Source organism: Salvelinus sp. IW2-2015, linkage group LG1 (genome assembly GCF_002910315.2).
Source record: "Salvelinus sp. IW2-2015 linkage group LG1, ASM291031v2, whole genome shotgun sequence".
NCBI lineage: Eukaryota > Metazoa > Chordata > Actinopteri > Salmoniformes > Salmonidae > Salvelinus > Salvelinus sp. IW2-2015.
Window position 1 is genome coordinate 6,918,464 of NC_036838.1, and position 21,303 is coordinate 6,939,766.

General features: G+C 41.2%; 2 protein-coding genes across 3 annotated transcripts in view; one reads left to right on the forward strand and one right to left on the reverse strand.

Annotated features, from left to right (window-relative positions):
* Positions 1 to 546: 546 nt before the first annotated feature.
* LOC111957355 (beta-2-glycoprotein 1) lies at positions 547 to 5,756 on the reverse strand. The gene is given in 9 exon segments (XM_070435124.1): positions 547 to 690; positions 960 to 975; positions 977 to 1,158; positions 1,885 to 2,064; positions 2,872 to 3,063; positions 3,161 to 3,220; positions 3,297 to 3,404; positions 3,733 to 3,912; positions 5,641 to 5,756. Coding segments are annotated over 9 exon segments (1,068 nt in total). The 5' UTR covers positions 5,708 to 5,756; the 3' UTR covers positions 547 to 607.
* A 6,024-nt stretch (positions 5,757 to 11,780) lies between these two features.
* LOC111957424 (protein kinase C alpha type) overlaps positions 11,781 to 21,303 on the forward strand; it is a 213,159-nt gene continuing 203,636 nt past the window's right edge. For both annotated transcript variants that reach the window (XM_023978280.2, XM_023978348.2), the window contains exons 1-2: positions 11,781 to 12,157; positions 13,195 to 13,226. In XM_023978280.2, the coding sequence (XP_023834048.1) occupies positions 11,991 to 12,157; positions 13,195 to 13,226 (199 nt within the window). In that variant the 5' untranslated portion in view covers positions 11,781 to 11,990. The remainder of the gene's footprint in view (positions 12,158 to 13,194; positions 13,227 to 21,303) is intronic.

Below are 21,303 nucleotides of genomic sequence, written 5' to 3' on the forward strand. Positions count from 1 at the left end.
CCTATTCCTAGTACACATCAACATCTCGTCACCAAATCATGGTTGCAACATAGAATGTGCTTTCAATCCATTTATGTGGTACAATAAAGTTGGACTGAAACTATTCTAGCACTATAACATTGATGTGGCTAGATGATGCAGTGGTGTAGATCTACATACGCAGACCTACTACTATGAATCTTTATTTGTGTGCTTGTATCTGTTAACCTGTAGGACATGCATTTGTAATCTCATACAGTTTGTGTTCGATGTTCTTGTTGCAAAATGGCAAGAGTTCAATCAGATATCGAGTTCAAGTCAAAACAGAGGTTTGTTTACTCTTAGTTAAAAAGTAACTTGTTTTTCCTCTCCCAAAACTGCAGAGCCCTTTGTGTATGAGCAGAGCTTCCAAATACGGTAATCCTTTACTGACATCTAGTGTTGTTTTCAGGTATCATGTACTATACTAAACAGGCAATCAAATTCAGGCTCATTAAAGTTATGGATATAACAGGTTATTAGCAAAGCAGGGCTGGATTATTTGGACACAAAGTAATAGACAGATCATTTTTAAAAAGTCATATTTATTTGTAATTTATTTGCCCTATTTTTCCTCTTCGTATTGTGTTTATTTTGTTAGGTCGGCAGGACACATCGCAATCTCAGATGGAAGTGATTTGGGCTTGAGGGTGTACTCCATCTTGCCTGGTTCTAAGAGAAAGACAGACACGCAAACACATTTGGCATTTTAGTTGTGAGAATATTAAAAGGACTCAACTAAGCAGCGTTTGGGAAGCTTTAAAAATGTGACCACAACACATTTTACTCTGGGTCGTGTTCATTAGTCATCAAACGGAAGAAAATGGACTGAAACATGGAGAGACTACGACACGTGTCCAATAAGAAACACTCATTTTTGATTTACGTTGTAAAATGCCATAATGAACGTGACCATGTTATTTTGGTACGACGGGCCTCACCTTTAAAACATTCTGGGGGTATTGAGTGTGCCGTCYATGCACTGACTTGCTACTGGAAGGCCACACTTCAGCTCCTTGTTCAGACAGTAGAACACAACAGACTCCCTGTGAAGGACTCTATTGGGTTTCAGATCCCCAATCCAGATCTTCTTGGCGTTGTAGAAGATGCGACCTCTGTTGATGTTAACTTTACAGGGGGCTGCAGTAAAGCGAAGACAAGCAAAGCAACATGACTCTCAGTTTAGAATTGAATAGAATAGAATAGAATAGAATGAAATGAAATAGATCATGGAAATTCTTCAGTATCAGTACCCAACCTGACACACCACGTACACAATAGGTTGGGAGCAACACATGGTCAGCCACACAGCAAGCGACCGCGGAGAAGTTTWGGGAATGCAGTGCCTTGCTCAAAGGCACACCGGCAGTACACTCTCGTTACGCAATCATTTCAGTCATCAAAGATGAAATAAATGGTTGCTGATACACATCTAATCACACGTAAGTCAACAAGCTGGTTCGATATACAGACACACACAAGTGACGTTCCCACAAGAGTAACAACAGTGCAACCTTTTCTATGACTCAATGGCTCGGGTGTGAACTTTCCCCTATGTACAGCAGAGGAGGCTGGTGGGAGGCGCTATAGGAGGACATGCTCATTGTAATGGCTGGAACGGAATAGAAGGAACAGAGTCAAACATGTGGTTTCCATATGTTTGATACGGTTCCATTTAAACCATTCCAGCCATTACAATGAGCTCGTCCTCCTGCAGCTCCTCCCACCAGCCTCCTCTATGTACAGTTATAGGGTCAGCTTCCCCTCCCCCAATCCTAACCTTAACCATTAGTGAGGGAAATGCAAAACTGACCTGAAGATCAGGGTCTAAGGGCAACTTCACCCTACACTGACTCATTGACTCACCTCTACAAACGGGCAAAGTGGACCAGATGCCTGTATTCTGACACTGTATTTCCTCAGAGCCGTCCAGAACGTAGTGTTCCTGGCACTGGTACTTGACCTTCTCCTTGTAGCCAGCCTCCCTCATCACAGCAAAGGTTATGAGGCCGTGGTCTATCGTTGGTGGGATGGAGCAACTCACCTCTGCAACAGGTCAGAAAAGTCATGGGCTAGTGAAAGTGTATGAACAATGCAATAACCTATTTCAAGTAATATTGTCAGGGTTAATCTAAATTACATTTTTTTTAATTAAGGCATAAACAGAGGAAGACAGGATTATGCAAATTGGTCAATTATCATCACTTGGAGTGGATGAACAATAACAATTTTAGAGAATCATCGTCAGTGCCGGCTCCAGGCATTAGCGACATAAGCGGTTCCCATGCCGCTAGGGGCCCCCACATTTTATTTTATTTCTATTTATTTGGGGGAATTAATTCGGGGTCTCAACTTACTGTTGAGAGTTAGGATAATAGAATACACAAGGTGCAGGTTCAAAATTTGGTTGTGCGTCACTCAATTAGCCATGTCAGCTAACAAAGATTGGTAAATTAGTCTAGCCAGCTATCTGTCCGAAAACTGACCAGGCATGTGCCCAGGGGCCCTGACCTCCAATGGGCCCCTATTGCTTTTGTTAGTCACTCTCACTCAACACGGCATAAGTAATGGCAAAATGTGTAGAATTGCAGGAAATTAGCTTTAAAACTTTAAAAAATGATCTCCACCCCATGGCAAAATGGGTAGAATTGCAGGGAATTAACTATAAAACATTTTGGTGGGGGCAACCAAATCTCAAGTAGGGCCCCCAAAAGGCTAGACCCATGTAATAATGTGACCTAAAAGATCATTGATAATTTATCAGTGGTTCAACCAGATGTCACTCAAAAACTTCTCAACCAATGAGATTTGTTCACAAACCATTTGGCTTATGCTGCCACTGTCTGCACCTACCCTTGCATACCGGTAGCTCAGTCACGTTTCCACTGGCCAGGCACGATCCTCTCTCGTTGCCAATGGGAGCTCTTGGCGGCAAACACTCATACGTCCAACTCTGTCCGTACTGGATTTCATTGCCAGTGAACTTCTTATTGTCATAGACAATTTTACCATGCTTAGGTGCTTGAGGCAGAGCACAACTCACAGCTGCAGGGAAGAAATATTTTAAATAATTGAGACTATATTTTCATATTTAGACAAACAATGGAGAAAAGCAAGGTTACATTCTTGAGGTATGGTATACCTTTACACATTGGTGGTGGTGCACTGAGGGTACCGTTGTGTAAACACACACTCTCATTGGCTCACGACGTACCTGAAGAACACAAATTCTTATTGGTCTGAGATGCAGAGTCAGCAAAATGTAGTCAGAACTAAACCACACTATTTCCCTCACCCATCATCACATGTGTAGTTGAGTACACTCTTGAGAGGCACGTCAATCATCCCTGGCTTTTGCATAGGCTTGGGGAGAGGACACATCTTTGCTGTGTCAAAAACGTAGAAGATTCACGTGGATATGATTTATGCCTTTAATGTTGTTTAAAAAAAAAGATTCCCATATCCCTAGCCCCTTGCTAAAGTATGGARTGTCCATGGTACTGTATAAGTGACTTTAGGGTTACAGAATTCTCAGGAACGTTCCGAAAATTCCCAGGTTTTCCAAAAATCCCAGTTGGAAGATTCCTTGAATCAGGGACTAATAAGCAGGAAATCTGGAATCCTCCAACCAGGATTTCTGTAAAACTCAACAATTTACCTGAATTTATGCTTCACATTATGTAATGGATGTTTTGTGAATGGAGTGGAACTTACGAGAACACACAAGGTCCAGTTTGGTCCACTCTCCCGAGGCTGAGCAGGTGATCTTGGCAGTCTTGGCTTTCCCAGGTGTGTATCCACGCTCACATGCCAGGGTCACCTCTTTTCCAATCTCATACACACGCTTTAGGCCCAGTGTATCCATACCGTCGGTCACGGGCGGGTGGCCACATACTGAGGATAAATGGGAATATTGATAGACAAACATAAATGTTACGCTGTAAATTATATAAAAACACATATGAAATACGGCTAAAGCATCTTGTGTAATATATACAGTGGGGCAAAAAAGTATTTAGTCAGCCACCAATTGTGCAAGTTCTCCCACTTAAAAAGATGAGAGGCCTGTAATTTTCATCATAGGTACACTTCAACTATGACAGACAAAATGAGAAAAAAAATCCAGAAAATCACATTGTAGGATTTTTTATGAATTTATTTGCAAATTGTGGTGGAAAATAAGTATTTGGTCACCTACAAACAAGCAAGATTTCTGGCTCTCACAGACCTGTAACTTCTTCTTTAAGAGCTCCTCTATCCTCCACTCGTTACCTGTATTAATGCACCTGTTTGAACTTGTTATCAGTATAAAAGACACCTGTCCACAACCTCAAACAGTCACACTCCAAACTCCACTATGGCCAAGACCAAAGACTGTCAAAGGACACCAGAAACAAAATTGTAGACCTGCACCAGGCTGGGAAGACTGAATCTGCAATAGGTAGCAGCTTGGTTTGAAGAAATCAACTGTGGGAGCAATATTAGAAATGGAAGACATACAAGACCACTGATAATCTCCCTCGATCTGGGCTCCACGCAAGATCTCACCCGTGGGGTCAAAATGATCACAAGAACGGTGAGCAAAAATCCCAGAACCACACGGGGGGACCTAGTGAATGACCTGCAGTGAGCTGGACCAAAGTAACAAAGCCTACCATCAGTAAACACACTACGCCGCCAGGGACTCAAATCCTGCAGTGCCAGATGTGTCCCCTGCTTAAGCCAGTACATGTCCAGGCCCGTCTGAAGTTTGCTAGAGCATTTGGATGATCCAGAAGAAGATTGGGAGAATGTCATATGGTCAGATGAAACCAAAATAGAACTTTTTGGAAAAACTCAACTCGTCGTGTTTGGAGGACAAAGAATGCTGAGTTGCATCCAAAGAACACCATACCTACTGTGAAGCATGGGGGTGGAAACATCATGCTTTAGGGCTGTTCTTCTGCAAAGGGACCAGGACGACTGATCGTGTAAAGGACAAAATAAATGGGGCATGTATCGTGAGATTTGGAGTGAAAACCTCCTTCCATCAGCAAGGGCATTGAAGATGAAACGTGGCTGGGTCTTTCAGCATGACAATGATCCCAAACAACCGCCCGGCAACGAAGGAGTGGCTTCGTAAGAAGCATTTCAAGGTCCTGGAGTGGCCTAGCCAGTCTCCAGATCTCAACCCCATAGAAAATCTTTGGAGGGAGTTGAAAGTCCGTGTTGCCCAGCAACAGCCCCAAAACATCAATGCTCTAGAGGAGATCTGCATGGAGGAATGGGACAAAATACCAGCAACAGTGTGTGAAAACCTTGTGAAGACTTACAGAAAACGTTTGACCTCTGTCATTGCCAACAAAGGGTATATAACAAAGTATTGAGAAACTTTTGTTATTGACCAAATACTTATTTTCACCATCATTTGCAAATAAATTCATTAAAAATCCTACAATGTGATTTTCTGGATTTTTTTTTCTCATTTTGTCTGTCATAGTTGAAGTGTACCTATGAAAATACAGGCCTCTCTCACTCTTTTAAGTGGGAACTTGCACAATTGGTGGCTGACTAAATACTTTTTTGCCCCACTGTATTCTGTAATTGAAAAATACTGCCTTAATCAAATATTTTTAACCGTACCTTTCTTGCATGTCACTGACGTAGACAAGGCGCATGCGAGAGCAGCAGAAGCCAGGGTTGGATTCATCTTCTGCGGGGTTGAGAGAACTGTGGTGGTTCTCCCGCAGTGGATGGTGAAAAATGTAGATGGTCTGTTCAAAAACCCTGAAAGTCTGATTCAATCAGATCGTCTGAAATAGGCTTCCATTGATTGCCCAAAGTTCAAAGCACATGCATATTTACTCTGAGTTGAAGGATAACTTTCACTCAGTACACATACACCCTCACTACAATGATTCAGAATCATAACATGTATCAGCTGTATGAAATACAGGTTTCATTATGGTAATACTAATGCTAATACTTTATAAAAACTGTAATTTGAATTAGATTTGGTTTCTAAAGGGAGTCTTGCCCTACCTGTGTCTTTCAGTAGGACAGGTTAAGCCTGATTCAGATGGTATTTATTTTGGCCATTGCCCAATGTATACAGTGGGGCAAAAAAGTTTTTAGTCAGCCACCAATTGTGCAAGTTCTCCCACTTAAAAGATGAGAGAGGCCTGTAATTCTTCATAGGTACACTTCAACTATGACAGACAAAATGAGAAAAAAATTCCTGAAAATCACATTGTAGGATTTTTTATGAATTTATTTGCAAATGATGGTGGAAAATAAGTATTTGGTCAATAACAAAAGTTTCTCAATACTTTGTTATATACCCTTTGTTGGCAATGACAGAGGTCAAACGTTTTCTGTAAGTCTTCACAAGGTTTTCACACACTGTTGCTGGTATTTTGTCCCATTCCGCCATGCAGATCTCCTCTAGAGCATTGATGTTTGGGTCTGTTGCTGGCATCACGGACTTTCAACTCCCTCCAAAGATGTTTTATGGGGTGAGATCTGGAGACTGGCTAGGCCACTCCAGGCCTTGAAATGCTTCTTACGAAGCCACTCCTTCGTTGCCCGGCGGTGTGTTTGGGATCATTGTCATGCTGAAAGACCCAGCCACGTTTCATCTTCAATGCCCTTGCTGATGGAAGGAGGTTTTCACTCAAAATCTCACGATACATGGCCATTCATTCTGTCCTTTACACGGATCAGTCGTCCTGGTCCCTTTGCAGAAAAACAGCCCCAAAGCATGAGTTTCCACCCCCATGCTTTACAGTAGGTATGGTGTTCTTTGGATGCAACTCAGCATTCTTTGTCCTCCAAACACGACGAGTTTAGTTTTACCAAAAAGTTTATTTTTGGTTTCATCTGACCATATGACATTCTCCCAATCTTCTTCTGGATCATCCAAATGCTCTCTAGCAAACTTCAGACGGGCCTGGACATGTACTGGCTTAAGCAGGGGACACGTCTGGCACTGCAGGATTTGAGTCCCTGGCGGCGTAGTGTGTTACTGATGGTAGGCTTTGTTACTTTGGTCCCAGCTCTCTGCAGGTCATTCACTAGGTCCCCCGTGTGGTTCTGGATTTTTGCTCACCGTTCTTGTGATCATTTTGACCCCACGGGGTGAGATCTTGCGTGAAGCCCCAGATCGAGGGAGATTATCAGTGGTCTTGTATGTCTTCCATTTCCTAATAATTGCTCCCACAGTTGATTTCTTCAAACCAAGCTGCTTACCTATTGTAGATTCAGTCTTCCCAGCCTGGTGCAGGTCTACAATTTTGTTTCTGGTGTCCTTTGACAGCTCTTTGGTCTTGGCCATAGTGGAGTTTGGAGTGTGACTGTTTGAGGTTGTGGACAGGTGTCTTTTATACTGATAACAAGTTCAAACAGGTGCCATTAATACAGGTAACGAGTGGAGGACAGAGGAGCCTCTTAAAAAATAAGTTACAGGTCTGTGAGAGCCAGAAATCTTGCTTGTTTGTAGGTGACCAAATACTTATTTTCCACCATAATTTGCAAATAAATTCATTAAAAGTCCTACAATGTGATTTTCTGGATTTTTTTTTCTCATTTTGTCTGCATAGTTGAATGTACCTATGAAGAATTACAGGCCTCTCTCATCTTTTTAAGTGGGAGAACTTGCACAATTGGTGGCTGACTAAATACTTTTTTGCCCCACTGTATATTGTTAATCTGCTACTAATGCATTAGCTTGAWATTTAGCCATATATGGCACCTTCGGGTCACCAAGACAACTACTTACGTCTACACTATGAGCACTAACATCCGTCTTGCCTTCTGCTGAAGTCCTGCCCTTACGACTGCTACAAGGCTAACTATTTTATTGGACACAGGGGAGGGTAGTCCATTTTTTCCTTGGTTCCCATTTGCTATATCATTTCTTCCATCCTAGCCAAATTTCCTAATCTGCTTGCATGCACCCTCCCCTATATTAAGGTGTTTTGGTACTTCCCGTATGCACTACGCTTTTCCACGTGCAAATTTTTACTATACCACAGGTCAATGTAGTCTACCAGTCTAACTGTTTAGCCGGCCCTCTATTCACCATTCACAGTGACAATAACGGTAGATGGATCGTTTGTCCAGATCTGCAATAGCTATCATAGCACACCTAAAAGCATTCAAAACTGCATCGATTTATAATATGAATCCACAAGAACAAATAGGAATAGCTGAGAGGCAGCGGAGAGGCATCATTGTAGCATGCAGCTCCCCTATTGATCTTGTTTAGGGACAATACAATTATACTACATAGACTAGCCTACAACACCACAATGCAATCAATAATTGCTTTATTGTTTTAAAGTGAGTTCAAAAATTCTACTCTAGGCTGCAGTGAAAATGTCATTAGAATAACGGCGCAAAAGCCCTGTGAGTTGAATGTTTCATTCCATGTGGATCTGTTGTGGGAATACTCTCGATAGTTTATACAGGTCTAAAAAGGAACAGTAGCAGGCCAGTCTGGTTGTATTTTTACTTCTGATACTGAGAGTCTGTTGCAGATCATCACTCTCCCAAGTCGTCCAATGATAATGTGGCCACATATGCTCCCGACAAGCCCAGTTATTCAGGAAAGTTTCAAACGCATTCCTTTCCAGCCCGAGCGGCTATTCCTCGCGCACCTACAATCTAACCCTTCAACACAACCGAAATATTTCTCATTTTACTTTCAAATGTATTACCTTTTATATGTGGTATAAACACAACCAGTCACAATGTTTTAATCCGATTAGGCTACTTCAAAAGTCTTCTGTAGGCATACACACGTCCGACCAAAATATAACTCCAGCATCCTCAAAACGGTTTGACATTAACCAGGTATCCAGCCAACCGTTTTATGCGAGTAAAGTACATGTTGGATAAAAATAAAATAGATGGAAACAGCTAATTTATTTGGCAAACTTTCCAAATGTTGACAAAACAAAATACGCTAAACAAGGTGGGATCTTTTTGTGTCAGTAAAATTCCTTATTCGAGAAATGGCGTTGGGAATGCTTTAGTGATATGTTGTGTGGTTCTCCCACAAGGACTCAGGAAAGCATGCCGTTTATAAGGCAACAAATTAAACTGGTTATAATGAACTTCACAGGGTGGTGAAAGTGCACGGTGATGAGCTTGGCTGACATTTGACAAATCAAAATAATCTCATCATGTAGGTGGGCTATACCTGCACTATATCTGCGAGCTATTGGATAGAGCACATGTGCCAATACCATAATGGGCACATTAACTATACCTACGCAACATTTTTTTGTGACAAATCCATCAGTAGGCCTAGAGTTGAAAATGCGATGGAAACCCATTTAATTTGTTAAAAAAATTCTGATACATGGGAATTTAACCGAAAAGTTATTTTTATGTGCACTACCTATTTATGGACAGACTTTCATCCGCAACAGGTTAATTTGATGGAAACACAACTCTGATAGGAAAATGTGCATCTTTTTTTAATGCACATTTTTAGAATGATAGCATAAAAATCTGTTGCCAATTGGATGGAAACCTAGCTATAGACACCCTAAAGGCTATGGCAAGTGTGCCAGTCCAGTGTCACTTTGATTATGCCTGCACATCATGGTTCACCAGCAGCCCCAAACGTTAAAAAATAAGCTACAAACCAGCCAAAATAAGCATGTAATAATTGTACTCCCTATTCACACTCATCTGGATGTCGAGCATTTTAAGCTGCTAGGCTGGCTATCTGTGGGAAAAAAAGAGTACTATTAATTAAACTTGGCGTAGTCCATAGCATTATCACAGACTCAGCCCCCAGGTACCTATCCAACTATTTTTCCTTTGTTAGAGATGTCCTCCAGCATAATATCAGAGACAGATACTCTAATATTCACTGTTTTAAAAATAAAAGTATATCTGGTAAGAACACATTTTTATATACCGGTGTTGTCGAGTGGAACAAACTACCACAGCAACTCAAAGCCATACCGACCATAACCACTTTTTAAAAGAACGTCAAAAGCTGGCTAATGTGTGAACAGTATAAGCTTTTCTGTCTGTATCTCTGTACTGTGTCTGTATCTCTGTAATGTGTCTGTATCTATGTACAGTATGTATATATTTGTGTGTGTATGTAAAAATAATAATAATAATAATATGGACCACAATGGAAATACGTTAACTGACAGATCAATCAATCAATCAATCAATCAATCCAAACTGCGCCGTGGCCATTTGGTTAATGGAAAGAGATATCTGTTACAAAACACTAAAAAAAAGTTTCATGACATTTGGAGATTGTCAAGAGGACTCTTCGATACTTGGTAAGCTTACAAGGTGGGGAGGAATGTATTTTCTGTTTTTCGGGATCGACATGGTCTATTTATTGTTGTGTTGAAAACTCAAACCGTGATATTGAAGTGCCTGAAGTCAGTATACTTTGTTTATTGGTTATGTTGCACTGACACAGACCTGTTGGTGTCAGTGTTGGTGGAAAATCCATTGCATATATTTTATATAAATATGGCATCAAAATGTTGAACATCTGATTTCCCGATAGCTGATCATTGTCTTCAGCTGGCTCTGATCAGTGTGGGCCTAATGAAATAGGAAGGGAAAGTGGGCTCGTCTGTGGTGGTCGGCAAACCCTCAACCTTCTGGCCGTAGGACTGCATGGCATCGACTCAGCCACAAAAGCATGCCGAAGTGGTAAAGTCGATATCCACGTATATAAACACAGGATCGCTAACCTGCCCTACAAAGGCAAAATGCAGTAACTACGAATTTGGTAAAAAATCTTTGATCTTTTGTAAGGGCCAGGTATTATCTGGTTAATGTGGTATCAGGTTTCAGGTAAGGCCCAAGTGCAGACTGTGTTGAAGTAACAATGTTTATAGCAACAACAGGGGCAGGCAAACGACAGGTCAAAGCAGGCAGGGGTCGATAATCCAGAGTAGCGGTAAAGGTACAGGACGACAGGCAGGCTCAGGCAGAGTGGTCAGGTAGGCTGGCTCAGAGTCAGGACAGGCATTGGTCAAAACCAGGAGGACAAAAAGAGATACTTGTGCAACCCAGGAGCCYAGAAACCACTGGTTGACTATAACAAACAAGACAAACTGGCAAAGACAGACAGAAATCACAGGTATAAATACCCAGGGGAAAAGTGGGGAAGATGGGTGACACCTGGAAGGGGGTGGAGACAAGCACAAGGACAGGTGAAACCAATCAGGGCGTGCCAATGTGGTATTTAGTTTCCTGACAGAAGAACAAGCCAGTTGATCAGAATATATCAGAAATTGCTCTGTCTAGACAGAAAAAGACTATGAAGTCAGATTTTGCAGTAAAAAAAACAACATAGATACTGTGTTGCCTTTGTAGGGCAGTACTGTTATTGTTTGTTATCGTAAACATTAGGGGAGGGTCATGTGAAAATATGACCCTCCCCCCACAGTAAATGTCGAACTGTCCCTAATAAACCATACATAACACATTGGTAATGGAAAAAAATGTGATGCCTATGATCAGTGCTTGACTTAGGTGAAACAGGTGCCGGTACTCATTTTGGCCGCTGGTTCTGTTTGAATTTAGGTGCAGGAACTCCGTAATAAATACATTTTAGCCAAGTCAAGCACTGACTATGATATGACTGATATGTAGTTTCACTTCAAGTAAATAGTTTTAACCCAAACATTTGCCAGTATCTTTTACACCACTGGATGACGCTCCAATCTTCCAAATTCCAACAGACAGTAGAAGCACTCCCACCAGGCGATTAATTGTAGTGACGTCAGCTCAAGTGAAAGAAGGAAGCAAAGCGCTCAGTGTGGAGCTGTCAGTAAAAGTAGTTGTAGCGACAGCAAGGGAAAGCCCATAGATAGTACAGTGTGTCCAGTTACAGTCTGACCGCCTCTCCTGCTCAGTGGCAAAATACAGTACGCGTGGAAATACATTGGATTGAATAGGCATATACATTGGATAGAGAGGAATAACGTTGCTTTTTGACTATGGCTGATGTCACACAATTCAACGAGGGGACCGGGGACGTCGCGAAAGGGTTCGCTCGTAAAGGAGCTTTGAGGCAGAAGAACGTCCATGAAGTGAAGGACCACAAATTCACTGCAAGGTTCTTCAAGCAGCCGACTTTTTGTAGTCACTGCACCGACTTTATCTGGTAAGCACTTTTCCTCTCCAGATGGCCTCTGCCTGTTGAACATTTTGGAGAACTCCGCTGTCTTCTCAACCAGCTATTCGCTTGTCACTTTCCCAACATAGCTAACTGTGCTGCACCGTTACGTATAATTTCCTTACTGGAATGTTTGGTCTACCACGCCAAAGCTGGACATCTTCAAACCAACATTTGACTATAATGTGCTTCGAAATGCAAGCCCAAAGTAAATGAATCCGTTCTGCCTACAGTGGGCTAGATACACTATACACTGTGACAGACAATTTGTAATGTTTGTTACAAATTGTAAAAGTTGTATTTCTCTTAGTCCTCGTGTTTTTGATAAATATCGAAATAATAACTTCCTGCCAACGAAATATAGGCTCTAAAACCGAAACTAGTAACAAGTGGTAACTATTCGGGATGTTGGGTGGTTGAAGACGCACCCATGTTGACCAACCTTCCTCTTCAAGGGGTTGTGTTGTTTCCTTGACCATGTATTGATAACTGCAGAGAGAGATGTAATCTTGAGTGAGTGAACATAATTTTACAGTTACTACCTACCTATGGCCTCTAAAATACTCCTAAGTAATGTGTAATGATTATTGGGAAACACCTTAAACAGTTTAGGCTACTTGCTTTTCTCTTCTGACTGCAGCCTGTCCTACAGTACCTTACTCCAGGTTTGCTTTGCAAAATATAGCCACCTGGAAAAATAACAACCTGGAAAAATAACAATATTAAAGGGCAGTCGACACCCTTCAGGCTTCTCATCCCCCATGTCCCCTCTTGCAATATCTGAAAGGTGCTCCCCCTTTCCTATTCATCCACACAGCATTTCAATGAGCTGGTATTCTAGATGTCTTGCCTCAACTTTGAGCTTAATATTCAACATTTCCCACCGAATAAGCCCTTAATTGAGACAGATTTATACGTCTTGGAGACTACTGCTGTCTCTGCTTGATATTGCAAACATGTTTGTTTGTGTTTGTCAGTTTAATGCTATTTGTTATTTCATTGCTCACTTTCCTCTGTTTTCACAGGGGATTTGGAAAGCAAGGATTCCAGTGCCAAGGTAAAATGAAATTGACGTCCGTTCACTCWGCTCCAGTCCACCATGCACTCATTTGTGTGTGTTTTTGTACTGCATTAGTTCAAGAGGACCAGTCCATTTGACTTGCATTGACTAAAGAATGTTGCAATTCGTATTGGAGTTACTTACCTTTTCAAAGAGTTTGAGAGATACAGGTAGGCAATGTTCCCGTTCCCTCTAAGCTACAAGGAACAGGGGGCTCCCATCAGACTGCAGCACAGTCTTTTTTTCTTAAAGGGGCAGTGTTGTAATTTGAGATGGTCATGAATAAGCTAAGGAGCCAATAGGCAGAGTGTAGCATAATTTGTCTGATTCCCTGTAATAATGGTATGGGAATAATAATGAATTTTATTTTTGTAAAGTGGTTTCTTGCATCAAAAAACAACACACTTTCAGTCACCTCCTTGTCTGATGGACAAGTGGATAAAAAAAATTCTTCAAAAGTACGCCTTCATTCAACACCAAAAAATGGACTGCTACTGTAGGCTTAATGATAGAACAGCTATTTCCATGTTAAAATGTTATGGGATGCATTTTTCTCCATTGTTTTTGATGGTAGGCCACTCTGGTGGCCCTACATTATGATCAAATAGCCACAGTGGCTAACTGTTAAAACAGTAAATTAAAGCAGGTACAGCCTTAGTGTTCACAGTAAACAAGCGGCGGAAGTTACACAGAATTTTCACAACTTTCAAATTTGCACCTGCATTGACTAAAGAATGTTGCAATTTTTATTGGAGTTACTTACCTTTCAAAGAGTTTGAGATATACCAGTAGGCCTACATTTGTCTGTGCTGTTTGAGTAGGATGTCTTCCTTACACACTCACACTGGAATATGAACTTGTAAATAACAGAAAATAATGGTTAAAGTATCTGTGATAGCACTCAGAAGGTCTAATCACTCAAAGAAATGGCATGGATTGATGTTGTGACTGTTTTCTGTTTCCTTCCCTTTCCCAATCTCATTACCATTTCAAGTCGTTTGAAGCAGTTATTAAAAAAAAAAAAAGAATACGTTATTTATACATTTTTAATAAGCCAATGACTCACAACGTAGAGACTTTGAACTTTCATTACTCTCCAGGCATTTTTGTTTGAGTCTCAGGAGTTTCTTCAAATGCACTTTGAGACTTAAATCATCTTAATTGGATTTATGCAGCTAATGCTAGGGAACATCTTGATGTTTAGTTGTTGTCTGTGTGAAGAATTGATGGTCTACAATAACAACAAAAAATGGTTATTTATGATATCAAAGTGAGAACTTTTACAATGCACTCCTCAGCTCTTGGAAAGACGGACCTAGATGTTTTTGGGGACTACTTGCTAAACATTTAATGGAGAAATGAATGCGCATGCATTATTCTCAGCTGACTGACATGAAATCAAATCACACATGGCAATCTCATGGATGCCAGAGTTCAAATAGGCCTTGTAAAGGAAAAAGAAATATGAGATTTTCTCTACAAAACCAAAGCCCTATGGGCCCCTGTCAAAAGTTGTGCACTACATAGGGAATAGGGTGCCCTTTGGGACTTAGAATGGTGTACTGTAGCCTGGCAGCTGAATCTGCTTGTATTTTAACCAGGCTAGGTCAGAGGGGTTAATGGCATTCGTCTGTAGTTTGCCAAGTCTCCTTAGGCAGACTGGGTCTGTGTCTCTTCCATGTGCCATCAATAATCTCAATCTTATTGTTTACCGATTCCCATCAGGGCATTGCTCAAACATGAAGAATGTAGGCTGCTAGGCTGTGCTCGTGCTGAGAAAAGGCAAACTTTTGTCTCAAGAAATTMTTTTATCGAGGTACCAGTTACCAGGAATTATAAAAGGTTTCTAAGCTGTATATAGGCTATATATACACTGTACATGCACTGAGTGTACAAAACATTAGGAACACCTTACTAATATTGAGTGTACCCCCCCCCTTGCCCTCGGAACAGCCTCAATTCATCGTGGCATGGACTCTACAAGGTGTCGAAAGCATTGCACGGGGATGCTGGCACATGTTGACTCCAATGCTTCCCACAGTTGTCAAGTTGMCTGGATGTCCTTTCAGTGGTGGACCATTCTTGATACACACGGGAAACTGTTGAGCGTGAAAAACCCAGCAGCATTGCAGTTCTTGACACACGGAAAAACCCGTGCACCTACTACCATACTCTGTTCAAAGGCACTTAAATCTTTTGTCTTGCTCATTCWCCCTCTGAATGGCACACATACACAATCCATGTCTCAATTGTCTCAAGGCTTAAAAATCCTCTTTACCTGTCTCCTCCCCTTCATCTACACTGATTTGAAGTGGATTTAACAAGTGACATCAATAATGGATCATAGCTTTCACTTGTATTCACCTAGTTGGTCTATGTCATGGAAAAGAGCAGGTGTTCCTAATTTTTTATACACTCAGTGTGTATATTTATGTATTCAGATTCAGTTTTATACTTTTAGATGGCAATTATTTTTTAAAGGGTAATATGTTGTCATGGACATTTAGTGAAAATAATGCTGCGCTAACTCAAGCCAAGTCTTCACAAGCCAGATGTTTATTTTGGTTCTAAAGCATTATGGCCTGACCTGAATATCTTAAATATAGTTTAATAGTGTTAAATTGAATTTTGGTGCTTAGATTGTTGTTGTAAGTGCTTGATTGTAAGCCACTATGGATAAAAGTGTCCGCTAAATGACCATTTTAATGTGTCTGATTTCATGTTGAAAAGAGAAACGACAGGAACTCATCATTTTACTGGAGACATCAAAGAGGAAGTGGATCATTACGTTATCTGCTGTCTCGATCTGTCCAACATTTTCTGAAGCTGTCAATTAGCTTGGCGCCAGAGAGAGAAATGTTGGTTCGCTGGTAAAGTTATTATATTGTTGGAATCGTACTTTTTCCTATTATTTTCCTATRGCCTACATGGCTGCACTTCCAATGAACTGGCGTAATACCTGAGAAAAACCCACTCGTCCTTTCTCTGGAAGATAAGAATGTGAGCAAAGCAGGAAGTTTTCCTAAGGAGCAAACACTTCATTAACGATACCGGTTGAATGCCAGTTAAGTATGTTGATTTGCGCTTAAGTGGTGTCCCCCTCGGATATATGCCATCCTCTGTTGAACATGAATGGTAGTGTAATGTGGAAAGTGGTGATCTTGCCAGCCAGTGCTGAGAGTCCCTGCCTCATGGTAAGTGCTGCTGCGTCAGCCAGCCAGGATGATGTTAACCTGCGATCATTGAGCCGTTGGTTGAATGTGATCCGTTCTGAAAGGATGTCTTCTGAGAGCTGCTGTTAAATGGCAGGAAAAGACATCCATTTGCTGGAGTATGAGGATAAACACTCACCAGAAGGATTTTTGATCTCTTGGGGGTTCAGAAGCCCCTTGTCTGGAATATGACTTATTTTATTGTTGTGGAGTGAGTGAGAGAGCGCGAAATAGTGTGTGTGTTTCGGTTCCTGCATGTGTGTATCGTAAATTGTATGTACCCATACGTACGGATGTGTGTTAGACAAATACATAGATGCATTATGTACATGTGTGTGGAGCCTGTCTTTCAGGTCTTAGTAACTGCGATCGATAAAGACACTCCTCCATTTGTATGTCTATCTTGGTGTCTTGGAGGTGCGATGCACTTTGCTCAGAGTGTTTGCCGACGCTCGAATACTTGATGGCAAAGCCTGCTCGTTATCGAGTCAGGGCTAGGTGCTGCGGTGACATGTTTTTAGCTGTGTGCCAAAGCACCATCGGTGAAGCCCCATTCTGTCTCTGTCTTGTCCTCTCCCTCTGGGTTCTGTCACTATCGCAGCCTCGCTCGTGACTGTTATAGTCTCTGTTTGTCATGCACTATTAAAGACCTACACAAAACCCTTTCGTTCAGAGTATTAGAGTTAGACTATAGATGTGCTTTAGAGATATCAGCAACACTGTGTCGGTGCTAGCTGCTCTTCTCCCCTAGTAGGCTGCAGGGACTGATTTCTGTATCCATTCCATATACTTACGCAGAGAGCTGGTAGCAGTGGTTTTACAGCCACTCTGGAAAACACAGCATTTCCCCCTGTTATAAATCTGTTCCTGGGTCTGCTGCTAAATAAATCATGGCCACCGTATCAAGATGAAGGCGAGGAGGTATCGTCCCTGCTATTCAAAAGCTGAAGGTCCCACTTAAAAATACCTGTCCTCTCATCAATTATTAACGGACTCTTTAGAAATGGGGAGGCTCAAGTCAACAAGTCAACTTCTGTTGAGGACAGACATGAGCCTATCCTATTGGGCTTTCTGTGCCGGCCTGAAATGAAGTTTACATTTGATTTTCTGGAATTTGAAACCGTCTGGAATGAATGAATTTGTTGGTGATCAAATGTGAACTCGACATACAGTATATTGTTTCCAACCATTGTTAAATTGTTGCATGCGAGACATTAAAAGGAGCTTGTGTCATATTTGTCTCCATTCTATAACCATTAGCTACCAATCCCCCATGGAGGATTTCATATCTAGTCTGTTCAGACCAACTAAAGCGACATTGACATTTAAGAGTTCAAGATCTCTTCCTATCGTTTCGCTATGGGAATCCCCATAGCGCTTGTCAGAAGCCTTAGCCAACAGAGAAATCATATGCACTAGCTAACACTCAACAAGTCCTTTTTCCTTGGTTTGTAAACCGACACCTCACGGTCACAGTTGAGCTGTGCTGTTGTGTCACTACCATGTTACTCGCCCTCTCCAATTATAAGGTTGAGTAAATCAAGTAAAGGTGGAGGGTGAACAAGCAATCTTGTGTACCCAAGTGCAAGTAGTCACCATGTGAGGTGGCATTTGTCCCAATTCTTGTTACCCTCAGACAACCCTGTTTCTGTGGAATCCATTTCCGCAAGTTAACCTGCAGGCGTTTGTATTCATATCCCAATTACATAGGAATTGCTGTTGCCACATTGTCAACTTGTGGATGACTCCACACCCAGCCTCCATAAACTGTACCATTAAAACATGATGGCAGTCTTTTGTCCAAATGGTAATTATGTAGGTATTACCACTAATATTGAATGGAGGAGTTAGCGTAAGCATTCTATTGATGGTTATTGGCCCAATTTAACATTTAAGCCCATCTAGGCACATCATATACTGTACCAAGAGCGTATATCAATTGATTCTAAAATAAAACGACCATGGAGAAGTCTGCTTTTAGATCTTACATAATCTCCTGGCAGGTTTGTCCATGCATTGATAGCATATATTGAAACCATGAGAAACCAACCATAAAACCATTGGCTTCAAAACGAACTACCTCAGACGACTACCTTCTCTTCCGTTATGGTTGGAGTATGGATGGAGAAATGGAGCCCAGGGAATAGTGTCTGCATGGAAGGCCATTGATGGTTTGAAGGGTTGAATGGGTCGTCTTTGACAGGTGGTAGTGGATTTTACCCGACGCTTTCCAGTGGTCTGTGGCTGGTGAGAGTGGAGGAATAATAGGTTTCTTCATGTGAGAGGAGCAGAGACCAATCTCCCAAGGGAGGGGTAGGAGCAGAGCAATGGACATGTGTGGTACATGAATGAGATATGTGGATGGACAATGTAATAGTGATGGCGCCACAAAATTGAGTCTTTTTCTCTCTTGTTTGAACTTAAACAGTCAAATTGAGTTTGATCAGTCCAATATAATACCTGAACAAATTTAGACAAATATTTACATATAACAAAAGGTTTCTAAGTCCTGTTCTCTCTATTCAAAATGACTTAATACAACCAATTAGCAGTGTACCACAGACAAACCAAGCCTGTGTGTCTCTGTTCACTTCCATTGTGTTTGCAGACATGCTTAACCATGTTCAAACCAAACATTGACCCAGAGGAGACGTGACAACGCACTCCCTCCCGTTCCCTAGGAACCTTCCTCCTGTCCCATTGACGAACGGTGGCCTCTCAACCCGCTCTCAGATCATGCTCCGGGCTTGTTTAGACAGTGCTAAGGGGATCCTTGTGCACATCCTGTGTTGACAGAGGACGGAAAGGCCAACTCTACCCTGTGTCCTTACTTTTAGAGTTAGACCGATTTTATGATTTTTCACCGCCGATACCGATTATTGGAGGACCAAAAAAAGCCCATAACAATTAATAAATATATATATTTTTTTCTTTGTAATAATGACAATTACAACAATACTGAATGAACAATGAACACTTATTTTAACTTAATATAATACATGAATAAAATCAATTTAGTCTCATAAATAATTAAACATGTTCAACTTGGTTTAAATAATGCAAAAGCACAGTGTTGGAGAAGAAAGTAAAAGTGCAATATGTGCCATGTAAAAAGCTAACGATTAAATTCCTTGCTCAGAACATATGAAAGCTGGTGGTTCCTTTTAACATGAGACTTCAATATTCCCAGTTAAGAAGTTTTAGGTTGTAGTTATTATAGGAATTATGAAGCGTCGACTATTTCTCTCTATACCATTTGTATTTCATATACCTTTGACTATGGGATGTTCTTATAGGCATTTTAGTATTGCCAGCCTAATCTCGCGAGTTCATAGGCTTGAAGTCATAAACAGCGCTGTGCTACAAGCATTGCTAAGAGCTGCTGGCAAACGCAGTAAAGTGCTGTTTGAATGAATGATTACGAGCCCGCTGCTGCCTACCACCGCTCAGTCAGACTGCTCTATAACATTTTACATTTAAGTCATTTAGCAGACGCTCTTATCCAGAGCGACTTACAAATTGGAAAGTTCATACATATTCATCCTGGTCCCCCCGTGGGGAATGAACCCACAACCCTGGCGTTGCAAGCGCCATGCTCTACCAACTGAGCCACACGGGACCTGTAAAATATCAAATCATAGACTTAATTATAATAAACACACACAAATACGAGCCTTAGGTAATTTGATATGGTCAAATCCAGAAACTATCATTTCGAAAGCAAAACGTTTATTCTTTCAGTGAAATACGGAACCGTTCCGCATTTTATCGAACGGGTGGCAACCCTAAGTCTAAATATTGCTGTTACATTGCACAACCTTCCATGTTATGTCATATTTATGTAAAATTCTGGCAAATGAATTACGGTCTTTGTTAGGAAGAAATGGTTTTCACACAGTTCGCAACGAGCCAGGCGGCCCAAACTGCTGCATATACCCTGACTCTGCTTGCACTGAACGCAAGAGAAGTGACAATTTCCCTAGTTAATATTTCCTGCTAACATGAATTTCTTTTAACTAAATATGCAGGTTTAAAAATATATACTTCTGTGTATTGAATTTAAGGAAGGCATTGATGGTTATGGTTAGGTACATTTGTGCAACGATTGTGCTTTTTTCGCAAATGTGCTTTTGTTAAATCATCACCTGTTTGGTTGAAGTAGGCTGTGATTCGATGATAAATTAACAGGCACCACTTTGATTATATGCAACGCAGGACAAGCTAGTTAACCTAGTAATATCATCAACCATGTGTAGTTAACTAGTGATTGTGAAGATTGATTGTTTTTTATAAGATACGTTTAATGCTAGCTAGCAACTTACCTTCGCTCCTTGCAGCCACAAGGTCCTTTTGATGCTGCACTCGTATAACAGGTGGTCAGCCTGCCACGCAGTCTCCTCGATGATTGCAATGTAATCGGCGTTCAAAAAGGACGATTTACCTATTTGTTATGAAAACTTGATATCGGCCCTCATTAAATCGGCCATGCCTCTACTTACTTTCCCCCGCAGTCCAGCAGTTGTGTATTCTAGTCCTCCCATCGCCCATAGTTACAGAGGACTCCCATCTGCCTTCCCCTGTTTTGGAGTTGGTTCTCAGCAGTACATTTTTAAGCTTGTCTCACTTTCTATTACTGTAACGACTAGTTTCAGAGAGACAGATTAGGTCTAGTTCTGGATTTAAAACATTCTCAATGGAGATTCTCCACCGAAAGTGCTATTTAGTCCAGGACTAGGCCTAATCTGGGTCCGAGAAATCGTTCCTTAGTATCCAAAAACCTTTTTATAGTGTAGGTAGTTATGGGGGACTACAGCACTCTTCATTTGACTAGTTGGTCCTGTTGTATCTAGCAGCCTCTCTAT